At 44.3% G+C, this 25,799-nt stretch overlaps 1 protein-coding gene across 1 annotated transcript; it reads left to right on the top strand.

Moving 5' to 3' along the window:
- The first annotated feature begins 4,317 nt into the window (after window positions 1-4,317).
- On the top strand, window positions 4,318-24,651 carry RND3 (Rho family GTPase 3). The gene is made up of 5 exons (XM_046019868.1): window positions 4,318-4,683; window positions 5,161-5,248; window positions 16,803-16,912; window positions 20,666-20,800; window positions 22,612-24,651. The coding sequence occupies exons 1-5, from the start codon at window positions 4,534-4,536 to the stop codon at window positions 22,861-22,863; spliced, it is 735 nt and encodes a 244-aa protein (XP_045875824.1). The 5' UTR covers window positions 4,318-4,533; the 3' UTR covers window positions 22,864-24,651.
- Window positions 24,652-25,799: the final 1,148 nt, after the last annotated feature.

The raw sequence follows: 25,799 nt of genomic DNA, 5'->3' as shown, positions 1-25,799 counted from the left end.
TACAATACTGCCCCGTGAGCCGAGAGCTCCGGAAATACACTGAACCTAGAAAGGGGGGATGTCTGTACTGGGTTTCTGACTGTCTGAAAGCATAGGGCACAAGGTTATCTAAGCAGCCTTATTTCACAATATGAAGGAGACAGATGTTACCATCCTCTTGTAAGGATGAACCTAAGGGAAATAATTCAATCCGTGTTTGCCCAAGGCCAGACAGTGCATTCGTATAACCTGGACCAAAAATCCAAATCTGACTTACAGTCCAGAGAGAGCACAGAGCTGTTGTTGTCTAAATTTTGATGCGACCCCTGGATGGTTCTTCTCTCGCAATTAGCCCTCTCTCCAGGCCTGGCACCAACACTTTTTTGGTGTCAGATGAAATGTAGTTTCGGGGTGGCGGGGGAGGAGATTTCCCCTAATAAGTAAAGGGTTAATCACAAAGGAAAGAATTCTCAAGCTCAAATCTCTTAGGGCAGCTGAATGCTGAATACACATGGTTTATGAGCCAATCCGTTTTGAAATGTTTGCTATTTTCTCTCTCTCTTGAACTTAGGGGTTAAGGAGAAAGGATAGAGTAATAGGAAGGCAAACAGGGAGAATAAGAAAAAGGAGGACATTAAGTAATGTATGATGCTTGATAGGGTTTCACATCTTCCAAATGAATGTTTTTCTTAAGGGAAAAACTTGCCTTGCAGTCTAAAAGTATAGTCTCTTCTAGGACTTTAGGTATCATTTTGATCTGAAAATCTCATTGAAGTTGAGAAGTTACACCAGAATTGAACAGTTAGTGAAGTAACAGGTACAGAACTAAACTTGGAACAATTCATTCATTCATTGCTTTAATCATGTTATTACCCATCTTTAAGCACTCCTATGTCTGACTCCATATTACCCTTAGAATAAAGTCCAGGGCACCTGGGTGGCTCCATTGGTTAAGCGTCCAAGTTCAGCTCAGGTCTTGATCTCCGGGTCATGAAATCAAATCCCACAATGGGCTCTCAGCTCAGTGTGGTGTCTGCTTGAGATTCTCTCCCTCTCTCTCTTCCTCCCCCACCACTCATGATCACTCTCTCACTTTCTTTCTCTAAAATAAATAAAATCTTAAAAAATAATAAGAAAATCCAAGTTCTATGATCACATCGCCAAGGCCCAATTATTTAGTTCCTGCCTGCTCCCTTCTGCTCTACTACCCATTTTCTCTCCCCTTTGGGGGCCCCAATCCCTCTGGCCTTCCTTCTGTTCCTCATACCTTCCAAACTCTTTCCCTGCATGGGACCTTTTCACTCTCTGTTCCCTTTCCTTTCAGGAGAGCTTCTCATGGATGATTTGCTCTCATTGCCCTCATTTGTTCATCATTGAAGACTCGGCCTCCTTAGAGAGGCATTGCTAAACCACTAGGTCTAATCCCCACCTACTATGGTTTATCATGCCACCCCGTTTTTTTCTCCATATAGCTTAGCACATTCATTCTTACTTATGTACCTACTTCCTTATTGTCTCTCTCTGTTTTGAAATATGCATTTTGTGACAGCAGCAAATGGAGCTGGCTTGTTTATTGTTACATCTACCATTCCTAGAAATGTGCCTGACATATAGCAGGTGCTTAATAAACATTTGTTGAACTAAATACTAAATGAATTTTTAAAAAATATTGACGATCTATGAGACACTGAGCACTAGAGATCCAGAGAAGGAAAGGAAAGGATTCTTGCTCTAATGAGACTCAGAGACTGGTAACTTCAGGCGGTTGGTTTTCTACTCTATTACACAGCCATTAAATTTCACTCAGCAACTGGCAGATTCCTGGAGATTCATGTCACCTGATTTCCAAAAATAGTCATCCCCTATGATTTCAGATTATTCATTGGTAAAGTGATTTTGCCTCTCATTTTGCCTGGGACAGACCCTGTTTACAACTGCTGTTCTGACATAATCATTAGTAGTACCTTTTTTGCTCTCAAAAGTGTCCAGTTTATATGACAAATTACCTACCTATTCACTGTCAGCCAAATACTAATAATTCATAATTACTGCTAGTTAGAGTGGCTTACCCACATAGACAATGTCAATTCAGTAATGTGGAAGGTCACATGCTATCTCTAGAAAAGGGGAACTTATAAGTTAAAAATCTGGGGGAAGAGAAAGGTAGATCTATTCTCCCAGTTCCAATTAGTGAGTCCACTAATGAGGCCAGTATTTTCCAAGATATGTTCAATAATTCTAAGAAGTGTAAGAGTTACATGCAAATCATAAAATAGAGCAAAGATTCTTTGTTGTGCCACAAACTATTCTGCAAAGTTCACTTGCACCCCCTCGTCATCACTATTATAATTCCCATTTTACAGATGATCAAGCTGAGGCTCAGAGAGGGTGAAGAACTCGTCCAGGGTCACACAGATCCACTTCTTGGTGATCTTGACCCCAGCCGTTGTTCCCATTGCTCTTCGAAGGAAAGAACAAATAATTGGATAAAAGCTTCCTGTGCTTAAATAGGGCATGCTGGGTCAAACTATGTTAAGTAGGCTACTTTTCCTTAGAACTTTTTTGTGTCTATAACATGTCAAAGCACTCGGTGCATTTTCAAGGGGTGAAAAGGACACGGTGTCTCTATCATTCTTGGGGACACAGGAGAGTTTTTGTGAGGAGGACTAAAGTTCTGCGGAGAAAACTTTGGCCACCTCTGCTTTGGGAACTTGATTAGGGCCAGCTAACCCTTTCTCTGGGGGTCAACCCTACATGTGTGTAAACACACACCCACACACTGGGTCTAAGGCAGGGTCTTGCTTTGAGGTCGGGGTGGGGGGACGCTTCCAGTTTTTCTCTGCTCTGAACGGGAGACAAGACCATCCTTGGATGCATGAGGCTTCATGGTCTTACCATCCAATACTTAACATCTCTGCCTTTAACCCCCTTTCAGTCTTTTCATTTCCCATACTGATCATTCTGGGTTTTCTTTTTTTCTTTTTCTTTTTTTAAAATTTTTGTTTATTTGAGAGAAAGAGAGTGAGAGAGAGCACAAGCGAGGGTGGGAGGGAGGGGCAGAGGGAGAGTTAGAAGCAGACTCCTGGCTGAACGGGAAGCCCAATACCAGGTTCCATCCCAGGACCCTGGGATCATGACCTGAGCCACAGACAGATGCTTAATCAACTGAGTCACCCAGGTGCCCTGCATGTTCTGGGTTTTTACCTCACCTTCTCATTTATGAGCCTAGAAGTCTCCACAGAGGTACCTATAATATTTTTGACCAATGTCCTTACTACAGTCTAATAGCTGAAACCTTTCCATTTGAAACACAGGAGACAAAGATGAGAAAAGAAGGACTTCTGATAGGGAAAAGAGAACAAGTGCATAGCCATTATTGCTCCTCTTTTAGATGTTTGGGGCGGGTGGGTAGGGGGATGGGTGCGAAAAATGAGGGGTAGAGGGAGCAGAGTTGTACCTGCACTTTCCAACTAAGTACATTTGTGTTTTCTGGATACATCTTAGATTCTAGGGGAGGGGAGGCTACAGATAGAGGAAACCAAGGCAGAATCAGATATCCTCTACCTGGTCTCCTCAATGCAATCGAGGCAATGGCTGCCTCGCCTGTTTGGGCTCCTACTGCAATAAAGCTGAGTTTACAATGGTTTTTGCACTAAGTTATAAGCATCTCCTGCTTCTCTTTTTTCTCTGTTCCCACCTCTTCTACCCGCTCTTCCAAACCTTTCTGCCTCCTCCTGAGTGACTGAAACTGACAGGTTTCAGAAGCCAGTGTGTTGCTGTGACCCAGAGAAGCCAGTTCCCGCATCTGAAATAGCCTGGCTTAGCTATTGTTCCATGGCCTATATACGTGATACAAACCATTTCTTTCCTTTAAAAAAAAAAAAAAATACAACCACTTAACCCTTCCCAACCCAAGATTGCTTCCTCTGTTTTTTTAACTATGTTTTAACTTGGATGAGAAATGTTTTTGCTTTTACAAATGTTCATGAAGCTCATGTACATCAGCCCCTATTAAAAGGTTTTTATAGGAATCCTAATAAAAATCCCTATGCACAGACATTCCGTTTCCCACCTCCTGCTGGACTTGCACTGTTCCCATCCATCAGCAAAGCATGGTTGGGGTCTTCAACTTGTCCCAGAGGCTTAGTCTGGAAATAGATCCCGCACGGTCACCCTAGAGGGCGCACTGTTTACATTTTCAGGGAGTAAGGAGAGGGCGCTTGCTCCCAGGCTCCATAAAAGGGGAGGAGGCGTATCGGTTTCCTTCTCTCATTGAGAAAGAGGATTGGAAGGCCGGGCGTATAAAGCCTTGCGGAGAGCGTGAAACAAAGCAGTCGGATCGGAATTGGACTTGGGAAGCGTCGTGTGGAGTCAGGCGTAAAACTTGTTGGAGGGGAGTAACGAGCCTGCTCCTCTAGCCCCTCGTCTGCGCGGCGCTTCAGGAGTTCCCACCAGCTTCGGGCTGTATTTTTGTATCTGCTTTTTATAGACAGAGAAGTACCTTTTTTCTCTTAAGAGAAAATTCCTGTTCCAAGAGAAAATAAGGCAAGATCAATGAAGGAGAGAAGAGCCAGCCAGAAATTATCTAGTAAATCTATCATGGATCCTAATCAGAACGTGAAATGCAAGATAGTAGTAGTGGGAGACAGTCAGTGTGGGAAAACTGCGCTGCTGCACGTCTTCGCCAAAGACTGCTTCCCCGAGGTGAGTGCGGCCGGCGGAGCGGCCGGGACTCGAACGAGGGAGGGGTCCGCCGGTGGGGATCCCCCCGTCTGGGGTTGGGCTTCTCCTCGCATTGCCCCCTTCACCCGATTTTCTTCTCCTAAGCAGTCTTTCTTACTACTTTCCCCCTGGTGAGACTGCCGGGAAAGGAAAAGTGAGCTGGAACGGTTGGGGACGCGTCTGCACATTCCGCTGTTAGCCTCTGAAACTTGTTCGGTTCTGTGTGCGGAACCCGGGTTGGGAGGTTTGGATCCTCACGTCTTGGGGAGCAGGGCGGTGCGGGTGATGAGGCTGGGGTTTCAGAAAGGGGCCGCGTGTCTGGCGTGTGGGATTTTTTTTTTTTTTTTTTTTTAAATCGGGGAATGAGGAAGCGATTTTCAGAGGGTGTTGTGCGGGTGTCGTGCTTTGTAGATAACCTCTTTGCCCTCTTTCCTGTCTCTGTCCATTTTGTTTGTCCAGAATTATGTCCCTACAGTGTTTGAGAATTACACGGCCAGTTTTGAAATCGACACACAAAGAATAGAGTTGAGCCTGTGGGACACTTCGGGTAAGAGAGTCCTCGGACCGCGTGGCGCTTGGGGCGGGTTTCCCGCGGCACCGGGTGCGTGGCGGGCCTCGGGACCCCGCGCGGCACGCTCCCAGGCGCCCAGCCGCGCACCAGCCGCGCACTCTGCGCCCCTGGGTTAACTCTGCCTCTTCCGAGGGATTCCCGCGGTCCCTTCTGGGTGGGGTGGGGGATGACGAGGGGTAGGGGAGAATGGGAGTGGAGAGAGAAGGGCGCTGTGTGCCCGCCGGGTGACCCCGCGGTGGAACCGTTTGTAGCCAGGTGGCCGGGGAGCGGCTGGCCCGGGTAGGAGGGGGGAGGGGAAGTCGTTCCCGAGTCGCCTGTGGGCGGCCAAGGTGGCCGGATGGGGTTGGCGGGGCGGGGAGAATGCGTGCCGGCCTCAGAATTACCGGACTCGCAGCAGGCGCCCCTCCAGGAGCTAATCTGATGACTGTCTCGGAGAGTGCAGCGGGAGTGGTGGGTGGTGGGGGAGAATCCCCGAACGACGCAGTTACGTGTGTATTCGGCGTTTGTGGGGGGAGAGCAACGTGAGCGCAAGCAGCCGCGGCGCTCGTGACGCCTACAGCCAGGAATGCGCTGGTGGCGCGGGCAGCACCCGGCGGAGCGGTCGCCGGCCCTCGTCCCCGGCCGCCCGCTGCCCGCGCAGCCTCGGTGCGGATTCGCAGATCCGACACCCCTCTCCAGCTCCAGTGATCACGCCGCACCCCGCACCCCCACCCCGGCCCTCGCCGTTCTTTCCTGACCTATTTCATCACCCTCTGCCAGCCTGCAAGGCCGCGGGCAGTGCTCTTCGCCTTTGACCTTTCTGTCCAGTTGAATTATTGGCATCGTGGGGAATTATTTTCAAGGGTCCGGGGTTCAAGGCCGGGTTATCGCTTTTTTCTGCGCCCACCCACCAACGTAGTGGGCGGTGGTAGAGAGGACGGGTACTCCTCGGGGAGGCTCCCAGCACGCGGCTATTAGGGATCTGGCCCGGGTCTGGCTTGGTGGGGGCAGAAGGCTCCACCTGGAATCTCGGGCTGGTACCCGTCCTCCGCCCCCCACCCCCTCGCAGTGCACGGAGGATCGGAGGGGGAGGGGAGGAATCCCGTTTCACACAAGGGTGTCGCCTCTGGAGGAGGGGCCACCGGGAAGGCCGGGTGAAGGCCCCAGCGCTTGGGTCTGGGAGCTTAGCAGGGATTCGGGCTGCTGCAGGTGGACCGAGCCAAATCCCGGGTGAAACTAGCGAGGAGGAGCGCGCAAGTGCCAACATGCAGCGGTTGCTGTCAAGCAGGGAGGCCCCGAGGTGGACCTGCGCCCAACTGGGAGTGGCCTCATGGAGGTGCTTCTGGACTGTGCGAGCTTCCCACAGCCCTGGGTTTTAACTTCTGGACCCCCCCGGGGTGGGGGGGGGACACACGGGATTAGAGAGCAAAAGGAGGGCACCAGACTGACAGGGTCGCCAGAGGCAGTCCCTGCACAAAGGCAAAGGAGAAGTCTCGCACGAGCGCCTCTCCATGGCCGGTGCCAGATGCGCGTAGTGTTTGGGAGGCGCTGAATTTGTTCCACCGGAGAGTCAGGCTCTTCCTCAAGCTTGGCCAAGGGTAGCAGAACCAGAACCTCACAGTGTTTTGTACCGGGGTGTGCACGCACCGTCTCGCGACTACAGGCACCGTGTGGATAGACAGAATGGAAGTGTTTTTGTTTGTTTATTTTCAGTAGTTCATATTACCGGAATTGTTACATAGCCTGGTACTTAATGGGCTCTAATTCCCAGACATACCATGATATTTGTTATGCCTGGAGAGCAGGACAGCTGATACTGTACCAATAATTAGCGTCAGTACTTAACCCTCCCCAAGCCTGTTTGGACCTAATGCATAATAAGAATTACTTGGGCATGGGGTCTTTAATTCTGATGTAGTGTTGATAAAAAACCCATGTTTAGATCTTAGCTACTGGTAACAGGGATTTCTCTGTGCAAATCCCTACCTCCCTGAGTCTCATGTCAACATCTGAGAAAAAGATACGGAGCTAGACAGTGTGCAGGATCTCTCCCAGCTCTATGCTTCTTGGCCTTAGTACACCAGACAGACAAGTTCTTTTGTTGACTGGGACCTCCATGGGCTTCAGCTCTGAGTCCCAGTGCATCTGGCATCCCATCCTGGGGTTTTTCACCACCTACACAGCAAGCCAGGTTCTGAACCGGGCCACCCCTTCCTGATGGATTTAGGAAGGAAACTCCCTTGGGTAGGGAGAGGGCATGGCTGGGTTTATAGGAATGTTGGTCTTGCCTTCCCTGTGTCCTGCTTCATGAATCACAGGACCACCAGTGGAGAATTTAGATTAGGCAACCAAAGGGCTAAATTGACATTTTTAGAAGAGAAAAGGCACATTGTTTTTTCAAAGGCTAGAAAACAAACAGAATGTGGTCAGTTTACAGTTGGAGGGTATGCTTCCTGTGTGCAAGTAAAAGCACTTTGATATTCTCAAATATTTAATCCATGCCTGAGAGTGTGTAGTCCCTGCACACCTAACATCATGGCTTTCACACAGTAGTCACGAGGTAAAATCTGTTAAATGAACAAATGAATAATCATATGCGTAGTTTCCAAGGAGATAAGATTCTCTGACATTTATTACCACTGAATTACCTGTGCACAAAGAATGGCAACTTTATAAACACTGCCTTTCATCAGATTAAGGATAATCACCTGAAATGAAGTCTGTAGTGAAATAATCACTGGTATTTTTATTTAATGAAACAAAACTTATGCATGTTTAACTAAAATATAAAGGTTTCAAAAAACCATGATTAAGAAAACATCACATTGCAGAATTATCCAGTAATGAAATCTTAGTCAAAATTTAGATCTATACAAATGGGGGGAAAAAGGCATAAGGGAATTGTTTAGAATTCTGTTATGCTGTTTGTGAGGTGAAATGTTAGTTACGCACCATCACCAAGCACTTGTTAAATTCTGAGAAGAAATTGTTTCCACCAAAAATGGTTTATCATCCTTAAGTGAAAAACATCTAGCAAGAACCATTGTATCAGCTATGATGCAGATACGATAATCATACTAAGTACCGAACATTTTTCTACTTTCTTCTCAAGGTTTTCATAACAAATTTCTGAACAGCATTATTTTTTTACAAATACTTGACGTTTTCTTTGCCCACTAAGACATTTGTTTAGTTCAGGTTGTGAAAATAATTGCATATGCCCGATGGCCTCTTGATATATTTATTTTTTTCCAGGTGCTATCAGTCTCACTCTAGAGAGAACATTCCACCCAAATTTGTTCTCTAAAGTCCTAAATGTCCGACTTTTCTTCCCTTCTTGAACTCCGTGAAAGTTAACGATTAATAAGAAAAATGAGGTATGCCTCACTTCTCTTAGGTAGGAAGAGAGAGAGCATAAATGTTGTCCTTTACATAGTATTCACATCCTGTCTAGCATCCTAGCAGAGGGGCAGACATTTAAGAGATGGAAGTAGTTGTCTTTTGTAACTTCTGTACTTGGACAGCTTCTAATCAGGGGTCTCCTTTTTGCCCCAGCAGTCATGCAATTATGCATAGGCAGAATTGCTACTTTGGGTTTAGGAAAGAACATCAAGTGGAATTAGGACATGTGGGGCCTCTTTGCACCAAGAGAAGAGAATTCACTCCCCACTTTTTGAGGCACAGACCTTAACACTTTCCACTCCCCTCCCATCTTCCCACACCTACTATGAACAGGCCCTCTGCTAGACCTTAGAGATGCAGTGTTAATTTATAGTCTAGCGCCTAAGAGTCATACAGCCCTGGTGGGGCAGAGAATGGGGAGAAAGAAGCTCTCCCTGCCTAGTGTAGCTGATGATCAACTTATATTGAGCTCATTTTGTCTGGTTCTTGTACCCAAGGGCTCTGTCCCACCTGGTTGCAGTGTTATTTCCCTCGTCAGTAGTCCTTAGTGCTGATGCCTCCTCTAGATTCTGCTCAGGTAGGAAACAGGTCCTCCTTCCCACCCTCAAGGCACCCACCAATTAAATCAACCACAAATGGCAGTTTGCCACTTGATTTCTTACAACTTCTTGAAGTTAGTCCAGCCGCCCCCAAAGTAAACAAAACCTTTTAAATAATGCCACCATAAATCCTCTAAAAGGGGGATACTTAAAGGTAGTCTTTGGATGCAGATCTGTCATAGTCTGGGCTTTAATGAGAAATAGACTTCCTTCTCATCGATGAGGTAACCATTTCTATTACTAGTTGTAGAAATGCTGGTATTGACTTTCAGATACACTCCGTGAGTTCCTGCAGAACAATGGGTAATGGTTTCAACATTTTGAAGTGATAAGTGAGACCAAAGTAGTTCTAATATCAAATGTGCCACATTCGCCAGGCACAAGCAGTTTGTAGCATGAAGCCAAATGCCTACTAATAATAGGAACTTAGTCACTTAAGGATCACCATATCTTTCCCTAAGTGATTTGATTGCGGTGTAATTTCAGCACACGTGATTTAGGGAGTAAGAGTCATTCATGCCAGCTCTTAACCAGTGCAAGTTAATGCACATTTCACTTAAGGTATATTATTAGTTATAAATACTCAGTTCAGCCGCTAAAATCCCCCCACAATAACTATGCTCTTGCCTCATGAACACTCTTTTGCATCTTGTCATGATACAAGCTGCCTTTTAGTCCGTGGGTGCTAAAGTTAGCACTTCCTGTGTTAGTTTTTAGCATAATTAATAGAGAATGTACTATTCTTTAAATCTTAACACTTGAAGAAAAAGGGAAAAAGAAAAATCTCAATTACCCTTGGCCTGACTTTGAGGGCAAACTCCCGTACAAACCAGCCATTGCCTATTACATTTGTACCTTACCCACCACATTGGAAGAATGGTCTTCGTGACAAGCACTGAATTGAAATATTTCTTAACAGGGATAGAAGTATTTCAGCAGTGTTGAGGATTAATATATAGTTAATCTAGAAAAGCAGCTTCAAAAGAGTTCACTGGTCCTTTTTTTTTTTAATTTAACATGTGAATTGACCTATCAAGTCAAGACCTATAGAAACGATTACAAAACCAGTGTTTTTTAAGGTACTCTTTGTGCAGGAATTCTGCTAGATGCTGTGGGAGCAGGGGCAGGGATGGGGCAAAGCAGTTCCTGCCCTCAAGGTACTTACTGTCCCCCCAGTCCTTGGAACCTTAGTCCTTGTTTTTATAGGGGGGGGTGAGTCCAGGGATTCTAAAGCCAGATTGATCTCACAGAAAGAAGATCCAAAGAATAGTTGAAGGTCACTGGGTCCGCCCAGGTCCCTGACTGGTGACTCATTCTCCTTGAAACCCACCACAATTCCTTCCTTATCTCTAGAAGTTGACTCAGTTTTTAAGAAGTCTTTAACATATCTCCCACTTGAAAACATGCCTGCATTTAGTGGCTATCAGTGAAAACAAGATTCTGAAAGTAGAAGAATTCTCGCTTAGATTTATCTCATTAGAGAAAGGAAGAGGGCAAGAATTTCCAAAGGAGCCAGAGAAGCAGGAAGACTTGGGACTCTCAAGGGCAAAGGCGAAATTGTGGGAAACCAGTTGGATTTTAAGGTGGTAATGATCCCTAGCAGCTCTGAGTTTCAAAACCAGGCGCAATTCAGTGTTCACTCTGAAACTCTGTAGGAGATGCAGATAAAAGCAAAACAGCTCTGAATTCTGATTTTCAATAAGCAATATATAAAACTATACTTGGAGATTTGTCCATCATGTATTTTTAAAAAAAGTATAAATTCCCTTTCTAATTCTTTATCTGTTTCCAGACCTTTTAAAAAAATCTTCCTTTAGTCATGTTTTCTCCCCTCCCAATCTGGTTTCTTGCTAAATTGCACATTTCTGTGAGGTGTCCAGCTTGAAATAACCAGATGTTTCTTCATTAATCCAATTCTTGCGTGTAGATATGACACCAAGGACCAGTAATTTTCTCCGATTAGCTCACGGTGCCTGGTGCGCTGTGCCAAATGAATTAGTTGTGCCTTAGCCATTCTCTGAGGCCCTTGAAACATCTTCTCAGTTAACGATATATTAGCAACTTCACTCAGAGACACCCCCTTTGACAAAACAAATTTCATCAGCATGGAATATAAGCTGCCTCAAGTTTTTATCAGGTGTTGTGCATGTTGATTTTGAAAACACTGGCATGTGGCAAGGTGAATTCATGCATGGGACTCTCCTCCAAGGAGTTGGGTGCTTAAGTATATATCAGAGAATCTTCCATCTATTATGGAATGATAATGTAAGTTTGAAAATACCCACCTACACTTAGACTCTGAAGTTCTGTGACCTACCATGGTATTTTACTTGAAGTAAAATATTTTGAGTCTTCTATTTTTTCAAGTATCTCAATAAGATTAGGAATTTAAAGCTAAAGCTTTATCAAAGCTCAAAAATAGCAATCAGTTCTGCCTCTTTGACTTTCTCTCCAACTGTGGACCTGCATTGCCCCCAGAAATTGAAAATATTGATTGTATTTTTATGGCAACACAGAAGTACCCTCAAATGTTCATAAAAATCTGTTCATAATTCTTACTAATCTGAACTTCTAAAGAAATGAAGGAAACAGCCTCCCTGGGAATGTTGGTTTGCATATTTATGAGCGTGGTGCTTAAAGTGCAGACCACTTGGAAAAATAATTCAGCAGAGTCTTCTGCTAAGTCAGACACAAAAGTTCTGCCCAGGCTTGATTCACATTCTTTCTTTTCTTTTTTTTTCTTTAAGGATTTTATTTATTTATTTGACAGATAGAAGGAACACAAGCAGGAGTGGGAGAGAGAGAGGCAGGCTCCTCACTGAGCAGGGAGCCCGATGCGGGGCTCCATTCCAGGACCCTGGGATCATGACCTGAGCTGAAAGCAGATGCTTAACTGACTGAGCCATCCAGGTGCCCCTTGATTCACATTCTTTAGATGATTGCTGATTGGAAGCTTTCACTCTCAGTGGAGATGGCATGAGGAAATGGAATCTGGTAATAATTGGGCGGCTCCTGTAGGCTCATTTGTTAGCTGCTGTTTGGTGCAGATGTTCTCTTGCTGATCGCTAAAAATACCAAAGGTTAATATATTTTCTGTGCCAAAATCACACGGTATTCCCAGTTAACATTGTTCTTGGTAGGAATTTCTTATAGGAGATGGGAAAGTTTTTCAATTTCAGGTTCAAGGAAAGGGAGTGGCGTTTATGAAATACTCAACTAGGAGGGTTTGCAGCTCTGAAACTCCTGTAAAGCCTCAGTGTTTGAACTGGTTTTGCAAAAGGTTCCATAAAGCCTCCCTTTTGGGCATGAATCTTCTTACATATACATTTAATTATGGACATATATGGCATGTTCTATCTTTGTGCGAGGATGACTGAAGCAAGCAGCTATGCGTCTCAGAATTAGTTTCTGGGTGAGGCACTTTGTGACTATTCTTGGGCTGGAAACACTGCTGTCACCGGAATTAATGATCTTGAAGACAAAGATAATTAGACCTGAAGTTTCAAAAGCGTTTTAGAACTTTGCTGATGTTGGCCAAGCCTGAGGCACTCTGAGAGCCCCCAGTGTGCCCTGATTCTGCTGTACCCAGAGCAAAGCTCTATGACTGTATGGGGCGGGGAATGGACACATTTTGCATATGTGCTGTAGTTGTGTCTTGACAGTACAGAGTTTTCTGGCACTTTCCCTTTGGTGGTCTGAGAGGTGAATTAGGAAGGACTTTGGAATAGCGCTGTGTGCTTAGAGTTCCATGAGTGGGGCAGAAATGCAGCATCTGGGAATTCCGTAGGCATGGAGCCTGTTACACGCGCTGAGGGAGACTGGACTAACTGAACTAGGCCCTAGCACATTCCTGGGTAGTAGAGTACCGGCCCTATGGTACTGCCCTTCCAGTTTGGTACATCCTTACTTAGAGAACGTGGGGTGCCCTTCCTTGTGTCGGTTCAGTCCTGCGTGTTTCCTGGAAGCTTTTCAGGTTCATCTCCTGAATCTGTGGAAGTTAAGTGTTTTGCTGTTTGGCTTCATGGGGTGTTTTAAGACTTCTCTGGAGGTATGTAGAAATTCGGGGCAGACATAGTCCTTGTCCTCGGCTTGCTTTCGGCTCCTCCCTTTCCTGTCACTTTTGCCTTCCCACATTGCTTGCCACTTCCCAGGGGCATTCCTGGAATTCCTCTTCTTTTTCCCTTGGCTGGTGAGTTACACCGCGCATGCCAGTGCTTACACCCTGCACTCTCCAGCTTTGCTTTTCTTACTTCTTTGTGCAGTAGCACGGGCTTTATGGGAAGAATAGGGAACAATTCAGAGTGCTTAAACAGAGTGGACACTGTCAAATGATGGGATTTTTTTCCTTTTTTTTTTTTTTTTAACTGAAGGCCCTGCTTAGCTGATGAATTGTTAACGAGTTTTTCCTGGTAGAACAGTTCTCTTTAATTCTATATCTTTTTTTTTTTTCTTTACTACAGAACAATAGACACAGATTTTTTGATCCGAGAAGTTTTCACCTGAAGCCTATCAAAAAATAAAATTAACAAATGGCCTTTTTATTTTTAATGACAAATTACTCTTGTAGTTAGTGGCTAGACAAATTAACGCTTATAACTAATAAAGGTGGGGATCACTTTTATTACCACCCTTGCACACTTGTTGATCTGAAAGTTTTGCCGTTCATTAGCAAAAGTAATAAGATCGGATCAAAGTGTCATTCCTAATTAGATCTTGTTAAAGCTCCTGAAAATTATACCTCTCTACCTCACCAAGCAAGGTAGTTTCCTTCTCAGGAACCTTTACACACAAATATATTTTCATTCAAAATACTAAGCCCAGTAAAAATAAAAGTAGAAACAGACCTCCATAGGAATTTGGTTTCAGTTGCAAACTCTGTTTTCGTTTTCAAGTCAGGCCAGTGTCTACATTCTGCAGATATATGGATATACCTACTAAGCACAGAAGCCAACTCCCTTGATAGTATAGTAAGCAGGGGTCTCCAGGCTTGACTGAGGCCAGAAGACAAAGCTGGATCCTCTTTGTGGCCATATGCTGGGTGGGGGAGGGAAGCCCGGTCCACAAAAGGGAGAGAGGGGTAGTCTCTGCAGCCCCATGGTGACCTGAGCGCTGAAACCATTCCTCTAGATTTTACAGTAGTCCCAGTGTTAATTATCCTGTTTTAGCACCTTAGTAATTCCCCAGATGGCTTTCCTAATTTTGTATTGGGCAAAGATGGTCTCCATTGTTAGGTAGAGTACTCTTTGATCCAAGATCAGGGGTGAGTACTCTCATCCAGTCCTATGTCTTCATGTCCTGAAAGCACCTGGAGCTGCCTTGTCTCTGAAGTTGAGGTCTGATTCAGGCTGGAAAGTAGCAACCATGGGTTAGTTGTATTTTGTAATGTGAGTGATTACCAAGAAAGATTTCTGAGGCCTTGCTGGCCTCCTGGCCACGGGCATTGTTGAAGAGCTGTACTTTATGGATTTGGGGTCATGTCCTTTCTTGCCAGCTTGGAAAAGCAGAGGAAGTCCCCGTGTACGTGTCTGGTATTTTGGATTTCCACTCTGCCATCTGGAATCTTCTGACTCTCGTGTTTGGCAAGAGACTTCCTAAATGTTTAGGGAAGAAACTGTGTCAAAGTTGGACTTTGGACCGAGAAGCCAGAGAGGCTGTTAATGGAACTTCACAGAACAAATACAGAAATAACCATAATACTCAGAAACAGTGATAAGCCACCTCATTTCTGAGACCTCTCAAAAATGTTTAAATTAGTGAGCTGTTTGTGAATTACTCTCTTGACCTCAGAATTCTTCAAGTGGCTGAAAAAGCAGTCACAACTTGTCAGAGACAGCTTCTTTCCAGTATGCATGACTTAATATTTAAAATGACTTGATTTTTTTTTTTTTTTTAACTCTAAACCCTTTAAGCTTTTGGAAAATGTTTTCCAGTTGTCAGTCTCTGTTACAGCAGAGCCCTGATTCCAGATATGTGTAGGGAGCTGCTGTACCTTATGAAAAATACTGGCTTAGATTTCTTCCTGGTTCCTAGAACATTCCCGTCTTCCCTGTAGACATAGCCGGCTTGAGGTTGTCATGACCTTCCTGAAAAGCAGCCAGGGAAAAGGCCACGGTGTCCGTGGGGTCAGGTAGTGAGCTAGGGACCCAAGATAGACTGTGAATAGAGACAGTGCGCCTTGACTCTAGTAACTTGGAGATCTCCAGAGCAGTCTCCTGACAAATGTTGATTTGATAGAATTGTAAAGGATTGTTTTAAAAGCCTCTTCAGTCTCTCTTCTCCTTCCTGACTTTGACTATGGAGGTTTGATTTCTCAGGCAACAACATGGCATGTTTTTCTGCTGGAAATGGAAGGTGTTGTCAAAATGAAATTGAGTTTCAAAACAACTTCAGTAGCTTAGATTTTCTTTCTCTCTTCTGGACTCACGTGTGTATGCATGTGAAACGATTTTCACATGATGGCTTGTGAAATGTCAGATTACAGATTCAGTATACAGAACATGGATGATGACTTCCTTAAAGAACAAATAACACTGGCAAGCTGCATTTAATTTTGTAGTCCCACTATTTTATAATAACTGACTCCATGTAATGGCCCATCCTTTGGGAATCTTAAAGGAATATAAGAGATTCTTCCAAATGATGAGATGGTTCTGGGGTTGTATTAATTGGGTGGTAACTTGAACCTTTCGGGTACCCTGGATTTAGCTTGGCCTGAGATCCTTCCCTCTCCGAGATGGAACTGTGTGAGAAAGAGACATCATCCAATATGACATTTATTACATTCTTTGGTTGTAACAAGAAGAGAGCCCATGTAGGGTTTGGGGGTAAGTTTAAGTGAGCAAGCTCAAAGATCAGCGGCTTATCTAAACTTGTATCTTTGTGATAGGGTGGCTTTGTGCTTGCTGCAGTTCTCTGTGCAGAGCTGGCCCTTTCTTCCCTCCCCCACTCAACGCCATCCTGTTGTCAGAGAGATCCTGAGTTCTGGTCTCCTTCCCAAGAAGTAGCGCCATTTATGGTGCTTGCTACTCAGCTTATAGTAGCACCAACACAACCATAACCATACCATGGTTGATGCTTAACCATCCCCCACTAAGTGCCAGTCCCTGCCCGGGTTCATTTAATCTTGGGTCAGTACTGTTGTCATCTTCATTTTAGAATAGAGAATCAAGAGACACAAGAGCCCTGAATCTACCTTGCCCCGCCTTCAGGGGTGGAGGTAGATTTGTGCCCCAGGTCCCCTGACTACTGATGCTTCCGCTCTGCACATCACCCAGGTGCCGTCAGGGACTCGGGACTGCAGATTTCAACCGAAGGTCCTGGCTGCTCCCCTTGAATTTGAGACAGATACCAGTGAGGCTTCATTGTCTCCTGGTAGAAATGGAATATATTACCACTGGGCTTTTGCTGGTTTGCATTCTTTTCTAAGATTAGAAGAGATGGGAATGGGGCCATGTGATAGTCCAGGGATCTAGCTCAGAAGGGCAGAGTTCATATATGAGGGATACATGGAATTTTGATCTGAAAACGTGTGTCTCTTTGTTCCTTCTCAGGTTCTCCTTATTACGACAACGTCCGACCCCTCTCTTACCCGGATTCAGACGCTGTGCTCATTTGCTTTGACATCAGTAGGCCAGAGACTCTGGACAGTGTCCTAAAAAAGGCAAGTGCTGGGGACGAGGGCCTGGTTCAGTCTGGCCCATGTATAAAACAGACACGGGGGAGGTTGGCTGGGGGCCCCAACACTCTGCTTAATACCGTGCCTATGTATTTCGTAATTAGAAGATTGAAAAAAACCACTCTCATAACATACCGGTGTTTCCACACATACATGTCACAAGTTTTGATGATGAACCTGCGTAACAGTTTTTCATTTTAAGAAACAAGATACCCTATAAAGAGCCTCTGTGTTTATCCTTTGGGCAGAAATGGTGCAGCTAAAAATAATGATACTTGATTACTCTCAAGCACGTGTCTTCTTTTTTCCATCCTTCCTTTACCTTATAGTTTGTGCCTTAGTTTACAGGTTTACATTTTGCCTCAGCTTAGTGAAATGAATGCAGTAACTGTCCTTTTAATAAAGAAGCTGTGCTTCAGTAATGATGTTATTTATTAGAAATAGTACTATCACAGGGGGAGGGGAGGTGTGTTTACAGACATTAGACAAAGTGAATTGTGATCAGAGAGCTGTCACAGAGTAATAAAAACAGAAGTTGTAAACACGTGAAAGATAACATAGCTAGTTTCTGAGGGTTCATGAAGTTTAGTAGGTGGAAAAGGGCCATGAGCAAGCTCAGGCTGGAAGTAGGAGGATCTCAGGAGGAAGGGGGCACGTTGCAGGCTGGGTCACAGATCTCTCCCATAGATCCTGGGGAGACCAGGGGGAAGGAAGAGTGTTTCTGGGCCTCCACCAGCCTAGGACTGAACCTCCTGCTAGTACAGAAGGTGTGTGTGTGTCCAGGCATCAGCATGGATTAGCCATTAGCTGTTGTCTCAGTCCTGGCCTGAGTGCTGGGCAATTTCAGAATCAGACCCTTCTGTAACGCAGCCCCCCTTCCCCACCCCTTGCATTGACGCATAGGCAGAGAATGTGATTGAGAGCAAGGTAGTGTTTTTGTTATCTTGCGTGTTTCTGTTAGTTTACATTTCCCTTTAGGTGTCATTAGGAAATTAGGATTTGGAAGGTGATGCAGTCGCTCCTCACCCCTGTCTGCTTACCAAACATGACAAATACAGTTAGATCCGTGAAGGATGAATTTCTTAAAAGATCAAAGAAAGAGCCTTTTTAACTCTGTTCAATTTTCAGTAATGTGTTTTTTAAAGCAAATAATGCTAATGTTTGTCAGATTTGGGCAGGAATACACCTTTCCTGTCTTCAAGGCTTGTGAACAGTTGCTAGACATGCAGAGGGAGGCCAGAGTGATTACACAGCCGAAGAACAGCATAACGATGTGTCTACGGCTTGTCTGTAGATGAAAGAGATTGCTTATTTACTGGAGTTTTCACTTGATGTAGTATCAAGTTATGCATAATTTATGATGAAAAGCCTTGCTCTTGTTTTATTTTGCTTTTGTAAACTTCTGAGACCTAATGAATAGTGACTCTGGCCTTAGAGATATTAATGAATGTGTTTTACATTTCTGTGAAGTTTAAGGCTCATGATAAATCGTGCTGTGGTTTGTCTTGATTAATTGACTCTTTAAGTCCTTGAATATCAGAGAGTTTCGAGTGACATAAAGCAGGATAGATCTTTATTTATTTATTTATTTTTTTCAGTTCATCTTCTGGTTGTCATCTAGCAAATGGTAGATGCTTCTAAGTAACTCCGGAGGAAAGGAAGGGAGGAGGTAGTTGGTGGACCAATTAGGCTCTCGTGGAAAGTGAATTACTTCCTTTAGTCTGCCCAAAGTACACATCTGGACCTGGAGATGTCCCTTCTAGTGGTCTTTTATTTTTAGTTATTTATTAATTTTTTTTAAGATTTTATTTACTTATTTGACAGAGATCACAAGTAGGCAGGGAGGCAGGCAGAGAGAGAGGGAGGAGCCGGCTCCCTGCTGAAGAGAGAGCTCGATGGGGGGCTTGATCCCAGGGGCCTGAGATCACGACCTGAGCTGAAGGCAGAGGCTTTAACCCACTGAGCCACCCAGGCGCCCCTCTAGTGGTCTTTTAAAAGAGTCCCGCAGGATGTCCTTCTGTTCTAGTATTACATACATGGCTTTGTCACCCTTGCTCTTCTGTGAATTCCACAACTATGTCTTAAATCTTTTTAATGACCACAGTACCTAGTAAAGTACATGATACATATTGGTACGTGTGGTCTGGGAGAGCCAGCCTGGGTCCTGATATCCACCCTCCAGTCCCCCTTCTCCAGGAGCCAGAACTCTTCCTGGGAACACTCTGAACCCCTGACTCCCGTCCTGATGGTCATCTCAAGCTTGAGGAAATGAAACCACAAAAAGCTGTTCGCTTTTAAAGAGGACAGTGGGAATTCCTTGCTAGGCATTTCTGAAGGTTCTAATAATTCTGGTTAGGTCACGCGACAACTAGCCAAGTTGGACTAAATTGAAACATTTAACAACATAATGTAATTTAAAACTAACTTAAGGGCGTAACAGCCATAGGACCAGATGGCTTTCCTGAGAGCTCAAAAGATGGGCCTTTGTAAATGTCATGGTCTGTGTTGTTCTAGTCACTTCAGTGGAGGGTGTGGTTTTTTTTGTTGTTGTTTTTTGAAGACTTTATTTATTTGACAAAGACAGCGAACAGAGGAACACAAGCAGGGGGAGTGGGAGAGGGAGAAGCAGGCTTTCCACCAAGCAGGGAGCCGGATCGATGCGGGACTCGATCCCAGGACCCCGAGATGATGACCTGAGCCAAAGGCAGACACTTAACTACTGAGCCACCCAGGCGCCGGAGTGAAGTTATTAACATTGTCTCCTGTCCCTGATATGTCACTAAAAATTTCAGCCCATGGTGGCTGTTAAGTCCTTCTTGATGGAATTCGTGGATGCATACCTGTGCTTGCGTTGACTCTGCCTTATTCCCAGCCTTCCATGCGGGGAAATTCCAGCTCAATGTATCTGAGGATATAGTTGCTTGTTGGAATATATAATTACTCCTAAGGCACTTTTATCTTTCAGAGATACCCTAATAATTAAGAAATTAATGAAGCTACCCCCAGCAAGTCTCTTGGCAGTAGGGATGGATGATGAGTCACAGAGAGGGAGAATAGATAATATACATAAGTGTTCCCTAATGGGTCCACTTTAAAAAGTAGTAAAACTTTGGGGCGCCTGGGTAGCTCATTTTGTTAAGCATCTGCTTTTGGCTCAGGTCATGATCCCAGGGTACTGGGATGGAGCCCTGCATCGGGCTCCCTGCTCAGCGGGTAGGCTACATCCCCTCCTCCCTCTGCCCCTCCCCCCTCTGCCCCTCCCCCCACTTGTGAACACACACGGGCATGCTCGTTCCTTCTCAAATAAATAAGGAAAAAAGTTTTAGGAAGTAGTAAAACTTGGGATGCCTGGGTGGCTAGTCAGTTAAGCACCTGCCTTGGACTCAGGTCATGATACCAAGTTCTTGGAATCAAGCCCTGCGTCGGGCTCCCTGCTCGGCAGAAAGCCTGCTTCTCCCTCTGCCTGTCACTCCCCCTGCTTGTGCACTCTATCTCTCTCTAAAAAATAAATAAATCTTTTTAAAAGAATCATGAAATTTAATATCTGAAAGATACTGAAAGATAAATGTGAAATTTGCTTCTTCATTTGACGTGACCCTTTCTTTTAAGTGTTCTTTTTGAGTCCCTTTCCCAGTGTCTGCCAGTGGAAGAGTTGTTGACCAGTATAGAGCTGCCCTTGTTAATACATAGATGTACTTTGTTAATTTTCATCTTTCTCCTCTCTTCCTGCCCCCATAGTGGAAAGGTGAAATCCAGGAGTTTTGCCCCAACACCAAAATGCTCTTGGTTGGCTGCAAATCCGACCTTCGGACAGATGTCAGTACCTTAGTAGAGCTCTCAAATCACAGACAGACGCCGGTGTCCTATGATCAGGTATGTATGCTGTCAGGGTGCAGATGTGGTTTTTGAAGAGTGACACATATCATTCCTAAGAAAATGAAAGTAGCTGCTCTTCTAAAGGTTCAGCCAGGGGTCAACTCCAGGTTGGGAATAAAGGCTCTTGAGTAAGATGCAGAAGGAGCGCCCCGTGTTGGGATGGTGACATCTGGAGAAAAGGGCTGGCGATTTTGTGCCTGTGCCTTTACAGTGACCATCAGAGCCCCCCACGACAGCCCATAGCTCAGATTGTGAAGACTGCAAAGTGATGTGGAGCAGACAGGGGCTTGGCTGAGTTGTTTTTTTTTTTTTTTTTTTTTTTTTTTTAATTTTATTTATTTGACAGAGATCACAAGTAGGCAGAGAGAGAGGGGGAAGCAGGCTCCCTGCTGAGCAGAGAGCCTGATGCAGGGCTCGATCCCAGGACCCTGGGAGCCTGAGCCGAAGGCAGAGGCTTTAACCCACTGAGCCACCCAGGTGCCCCTTGTCTGAGTTTTTGATGGCGCTTATGCCTGGCCCTCTCAAAAAACTTTTTGATATTTTTTTAGCAGTTTACTTTATATAAGGATTATATAAGGATAGATGTGTATGCATAAAAATAAGACAAGTTTGGGGAACATCTTTCAAAATGTGAAATGCCCTGTCATTGAGTAGGGTAATCACATGATACTTGATTACTGAGTATATAAACAGTGGGTCATATTCTGCCCTTTGTCTGTCTCTGCAACTCTCACTGGTTTTAAAGTTAAATAGATCTAAGAGATGATGTGGTCAGATTGGTAATACTCTTTGAGAGAGGTAACCTTACTTTACACTCAGCAGTACAATCAAATACTAGGAGGACATGGCCAGTGAAAGTAAAACTCTCCATAAAACTATCTTCTAGAGATTGTACGCTGTAGGCGTTTCCCCCAAGTATCTGGAAGGGAGGTAGATCACTTTCAGACGTTCATTCTCCTACAGCTTAAAACCAGAATTAAAGAGAATTAAAGAGAGTTAAAGTTAACCAGCTAGAATTTTCCTTCGTATTCATCATTTTAAATACTGCAGTCATGTTTGCCTTATGTGTCTAATTAATAACAACCTAGTTCCTTCAGTAAGTCATTTTGGTCCACACATGCTTATTACTGTCTACACCTTGTCTGGTCTGTGTTTAGAATGTCCATATGTTGTGTTTCCCACAGTTCTGGATGCCACAACAGGGTTACCCCTTTTTGGCCATCCATTTCAAAAAGGGTTCTTTTTTTTTTTATTTATTTGACAGAGAGAGATCACAAGTAGGCAGAGAGGCAGGCAGAGAGAGAGAGGGAAGCAGGCTCCCCGCTGAGTGGAGAGCCCGATGTGGGACTCGATCCCAGGACCCTGAGATCATGACCAGAGCCGAAGGCAATGGCTTAACCCACTGAGCCACCCAGGCACCCTTCAAAAAGGGTTCTAAATACCCTCCCCTCCCCCTGTTTTTTATACAGCCTATTCATGAGTCTTGAGCACCATTTACACTCCAGAAATCAGACTTTTTTTTTCGCACCTCTGGCAAGTCAAGCATTATTGAGTGATGATAATTGGACATCTTAGGGGACTAAGTCTTGACTGCGGATATTTATGAAATGATTTATTATTAAAATTTATTATAAATAATTAAAGTTTTTAAACCAAGCGGATTTCTTTTGCAGCGACACCTGGGAAATACAGTTCGCATATTAGAAATTTTTTGCGCCGCACTGTTAACTTTGTGGTATTGGGAAGACACTCTGTAACTTTCCCCCATGACTTACTGCTGATTATGACAGCATTCTTTTGCTTTTCAGGGGGCAAATATGGCTAAACAGATTGGAGCAGCCACGTACATCGAGTGCTCAGCTTTACAGTCAGAAAATAGCGTCAGAGACATTTTTCACGTTGCCACCTTGGCGTGTGTGAACAAGACAAATAAAAACGTGAAGCGGAACAAATCACAGAGGGCCACAAAGCGGATCTCACACATGCCCAGCAGACCAGAACTCTCTGCGGTTGCTACGGACTTACGAAAGGACAAAGCAAAGAGTTGCACTGTGATGTGAACCCCTAGCCCGTTCTCTTTAAGGAGGACAAGGACGCCTCGTGTAAAGAACACAAACCGCAGAACAGAAAGGTGACACCTGAATGACGTGCACAGCCAGAGTCACATATTCTGGAGGCTTCGGAGGTGTTGGAAAAGAGGCTCATCTTTTTGGAATCCTGTCCTTAGGTTCGGCATGTAGAACAGGTGGTGACATGAACACATGGAAAGGGTTTGGAAGTGTGACTTGAAAAATAGGCCAAAAAAGAGAGATTCACGTGGGCTAGAGGTAGATAGGAGGAACCCGAGGACCTCCCCGGAGAAGAATCACGCTCTGAATGGTGCTTGCGTTTTGTTTTTCTTCGTTACAGTCTATTCATGGATCTCTACTTTGATTTGATTTTTAAATGTTTTAATCTCCTTTACAGAAAAGTATATATTAATATACCGTCCTCATTGGGGAACTGGCACTGTGACCTTAGCGTTTAGTTTTCTAGAGGATGTGATCTAATTTCCTCCTAGCTCATCATTAAAATGGAAATTGTATCAGGACCCATGGGATATCCAGAGGAAAAGTTGGGGAGGCTTTTTGAAATCTTGCCTTCCTGAAGATAGCGCAAGGTGGTTCCAAAGAAAGGCTTTTGGAGTCTTGCAAGATACGCAGACCAGCACTACAGAGATCAAAGAGATCAACTAGAAAAAAAAGTTGTCCGTTTTTATTCAGTCTGATGGTTCTGTTCATCATTGTGATTGTCATGAAAAAGTGGTAAATTGCTCAGTGTGATATTTTTGTGCGCTGTTTAGAAAAGAGGGTGTGTAATTTCTTTTGCCATCATTGATGAAAATGCAAAGTCAAAGAAGAGGTGTCTTGGTTTGACGTCCTAAAATGATCCAAGGGGGGAAAGTAATGTAGGTACTATTTTCACCTGAAGAGATGATGAAGGAATAGTAGCAGAAAGCACAGTTTGTGAGTAAAGCTGTCTGGAATTCAGTCACCAAAAGTACAAAGCGAAAGGCCTGTTAATTTTGGGATGAAGCTCCGGAAGTTGACAGCATCTAATCTCTTGGTTTATTTCACTTTCCTTTAAAAGAACAGCTATAAGAGAAGGACCCTCTTACCTAAGCTTTAGGGAATCCTTAAGAGGAAAAAGTCTGTGATGTCAGTCCCGACGCTGTACTCGGGCATTTCCAGAGAGTGATTGCTAATCATCACTTACTCAGACTCACCCAAGGCCCGTATTCAATACTTGATTGCTGTTGTTACATAAAATAATCAGCATTTAAAAGAGTTTACAGATATTTTTTGACCAGTTCCTTTTAGAGCTTCTTTCAGAGAAGAAACCAGATCTGACCTGTTTATTGTTGGCGCTTGTTGAAAACGAGCTTTCTTTCCAGTGATAAAGCTTCATTTTTGAAGTGTTGAAGCTGTGCTCCCATTAAATTGTGGCAGGAGAGGAGATTAAGGTAATTACAACGCTCAGTTCTTTGTCTCACAAGCACTTTGTTTTGTCTCTGCAAGAAAATACCATTCCAGTCATTTCCCACGAAGTACAGACGTTTTACCAACAGAATATGCTTTGGTCGATGCCGCATTATGCTTTGGGCAGTGTTACAAGATAGCTGGCAAGTGCTTTCTGTATTTAAATATTGTAAAGAGAAAAATAAGTTATAACTGTTAAAAGCAGAACTTTCATTGCATTTTTTAAAATGTTGAAGTCACTTTGTATGTTTGTTTGGTCAATGTTTCCGCAGTATTTATTAAAACATACTTTTTTTTTCCTTCAAATAAAAAAGTAACCATGTCTTTGTCTAAATGTGATTCGTCTGTTACTATCTACTTCCTGATTTAACTGTTGGTTTTGTTTAGCAGAGATGATGCAGGCATCTGGCCTCACGTTTTCTTGAACTAGTTGGCTTTGAAATTTTTTTATTCTCGCCAGTAGTGGAAGTTTCCTGGGGATAGGAAAATCTGCCTCGATGAGAGGTTTTCATGAAGATTTCAAATCACAAGAAGAAAATGGGATATGATCAAAATAAGTGACGATGATCATAGACAAAAAGAGCTATGGTACTGCATAAAATTAAAAAATAAGGAAAGGGGGCGCCTGGGTGGCTCAGTGGGTTGGGCTGCTGCCTTTGGCTCGGGTCACGACTTCAGGGTCCTGGGATCGAGTCCCGAGTCTGGGCTCTCTGCTGAGCCGGGAGCCTGCTGCGTGCTCGCTCTCTGCCTGCCTCTCCGTCTGCTTGTGATCTCTCTCTGTCAAATAAATAAAATCTTTAAAAAAAAAAAAGGAAAGAATTTTAAAATTGTAAAAAAAATAAGGAAATTCCTTGAACTCAAGTAGTGAAGAGTATGATGTGGTCTCAGGTCTGGTTTGCGTTCCTGCCTTTGGTCCCCTTCCCCATCCCCAAGCCCAGCCTCAGTCCCTAACCCAGCCAACACCTTGGATTGCATGTTGTTCTTCACAGAGGCCAGTTGTGTAGCTGACCCAGGACCTAGCTATTAACAATTACAGGGAAGGGAAAAAAGGCAGAAGAAAAAAATGGCCTTGATTATGGTAGCCACATCTCAGAATAACACAGGGAAACAATATAAGCTTCTCCAATGACCTGAGAGATGAAAGCATGGAATAACTTTGAAAAATCTTGGCACATGAGTTCCACAGAAATGTCCAAAGGTATTCCGTGTAGGACTTCAAAACTCAGCTTTTCTTTCTGCATAGCTAAGTCACTTCCTGTAAAAACTGCATCCTTGTGGCTTTTTTTAAAAATTTTTTTAAAGATTTTATTTGTCAGAGATCACAAGTAGGCAGAGGCGGCGGGGGGGGGGGGGGGGGGGGGGCCCGCAGGCTTCCCGCTGAGCAGAGAGCCCGCTGTGGGGCTTGATCTCAGGACTCTGATATCATGACGTGAACTGAAAGAGGCTTTAACCCACTGAGACACCCAGGCGCCCCATCC

The sequence above is a fragment of the Meles meles genome, chromosome 9, assembly GCF_922984935.1.
Source record: "Meles meles chromosome 9, mMelMel3.1 paternal haplotype, whole genome shotgun sequence".
NCBI classification, from domain to species: Eukaryota; Metazoa; Chordata; class Mammalia; order Carnivora; family Mustelidae; genus Meles; species Meles meles.
Note: the sequence above shows the minus strand (reverse complement) of the source record. Positions and strands in the feature narration are given on the sequence as shown.

Coding starts and splice junctions, on each gene's coding strand:
- RND3 (XM_046019868.1), top strand. CDS start 4,534: ATGAAGGAGAGAAGAGCCAGCCAGAAATTATCTAGTAAATCTATCATG. Junction 5,249..16,802: donor GAGCCTGTGGGACACTTCGG/GTAAGAGAGTCC, acceptor GTTCCTTCTCAG/GTTCTCCTTATTACGACAAC. Junction 20,801..22,611: donor CGCCGGTGTCCTATGATCAG/GTATGTATGCTG, acceptor TTTGCTTTTCAG/GGGGCAAATATGGCTAAACA.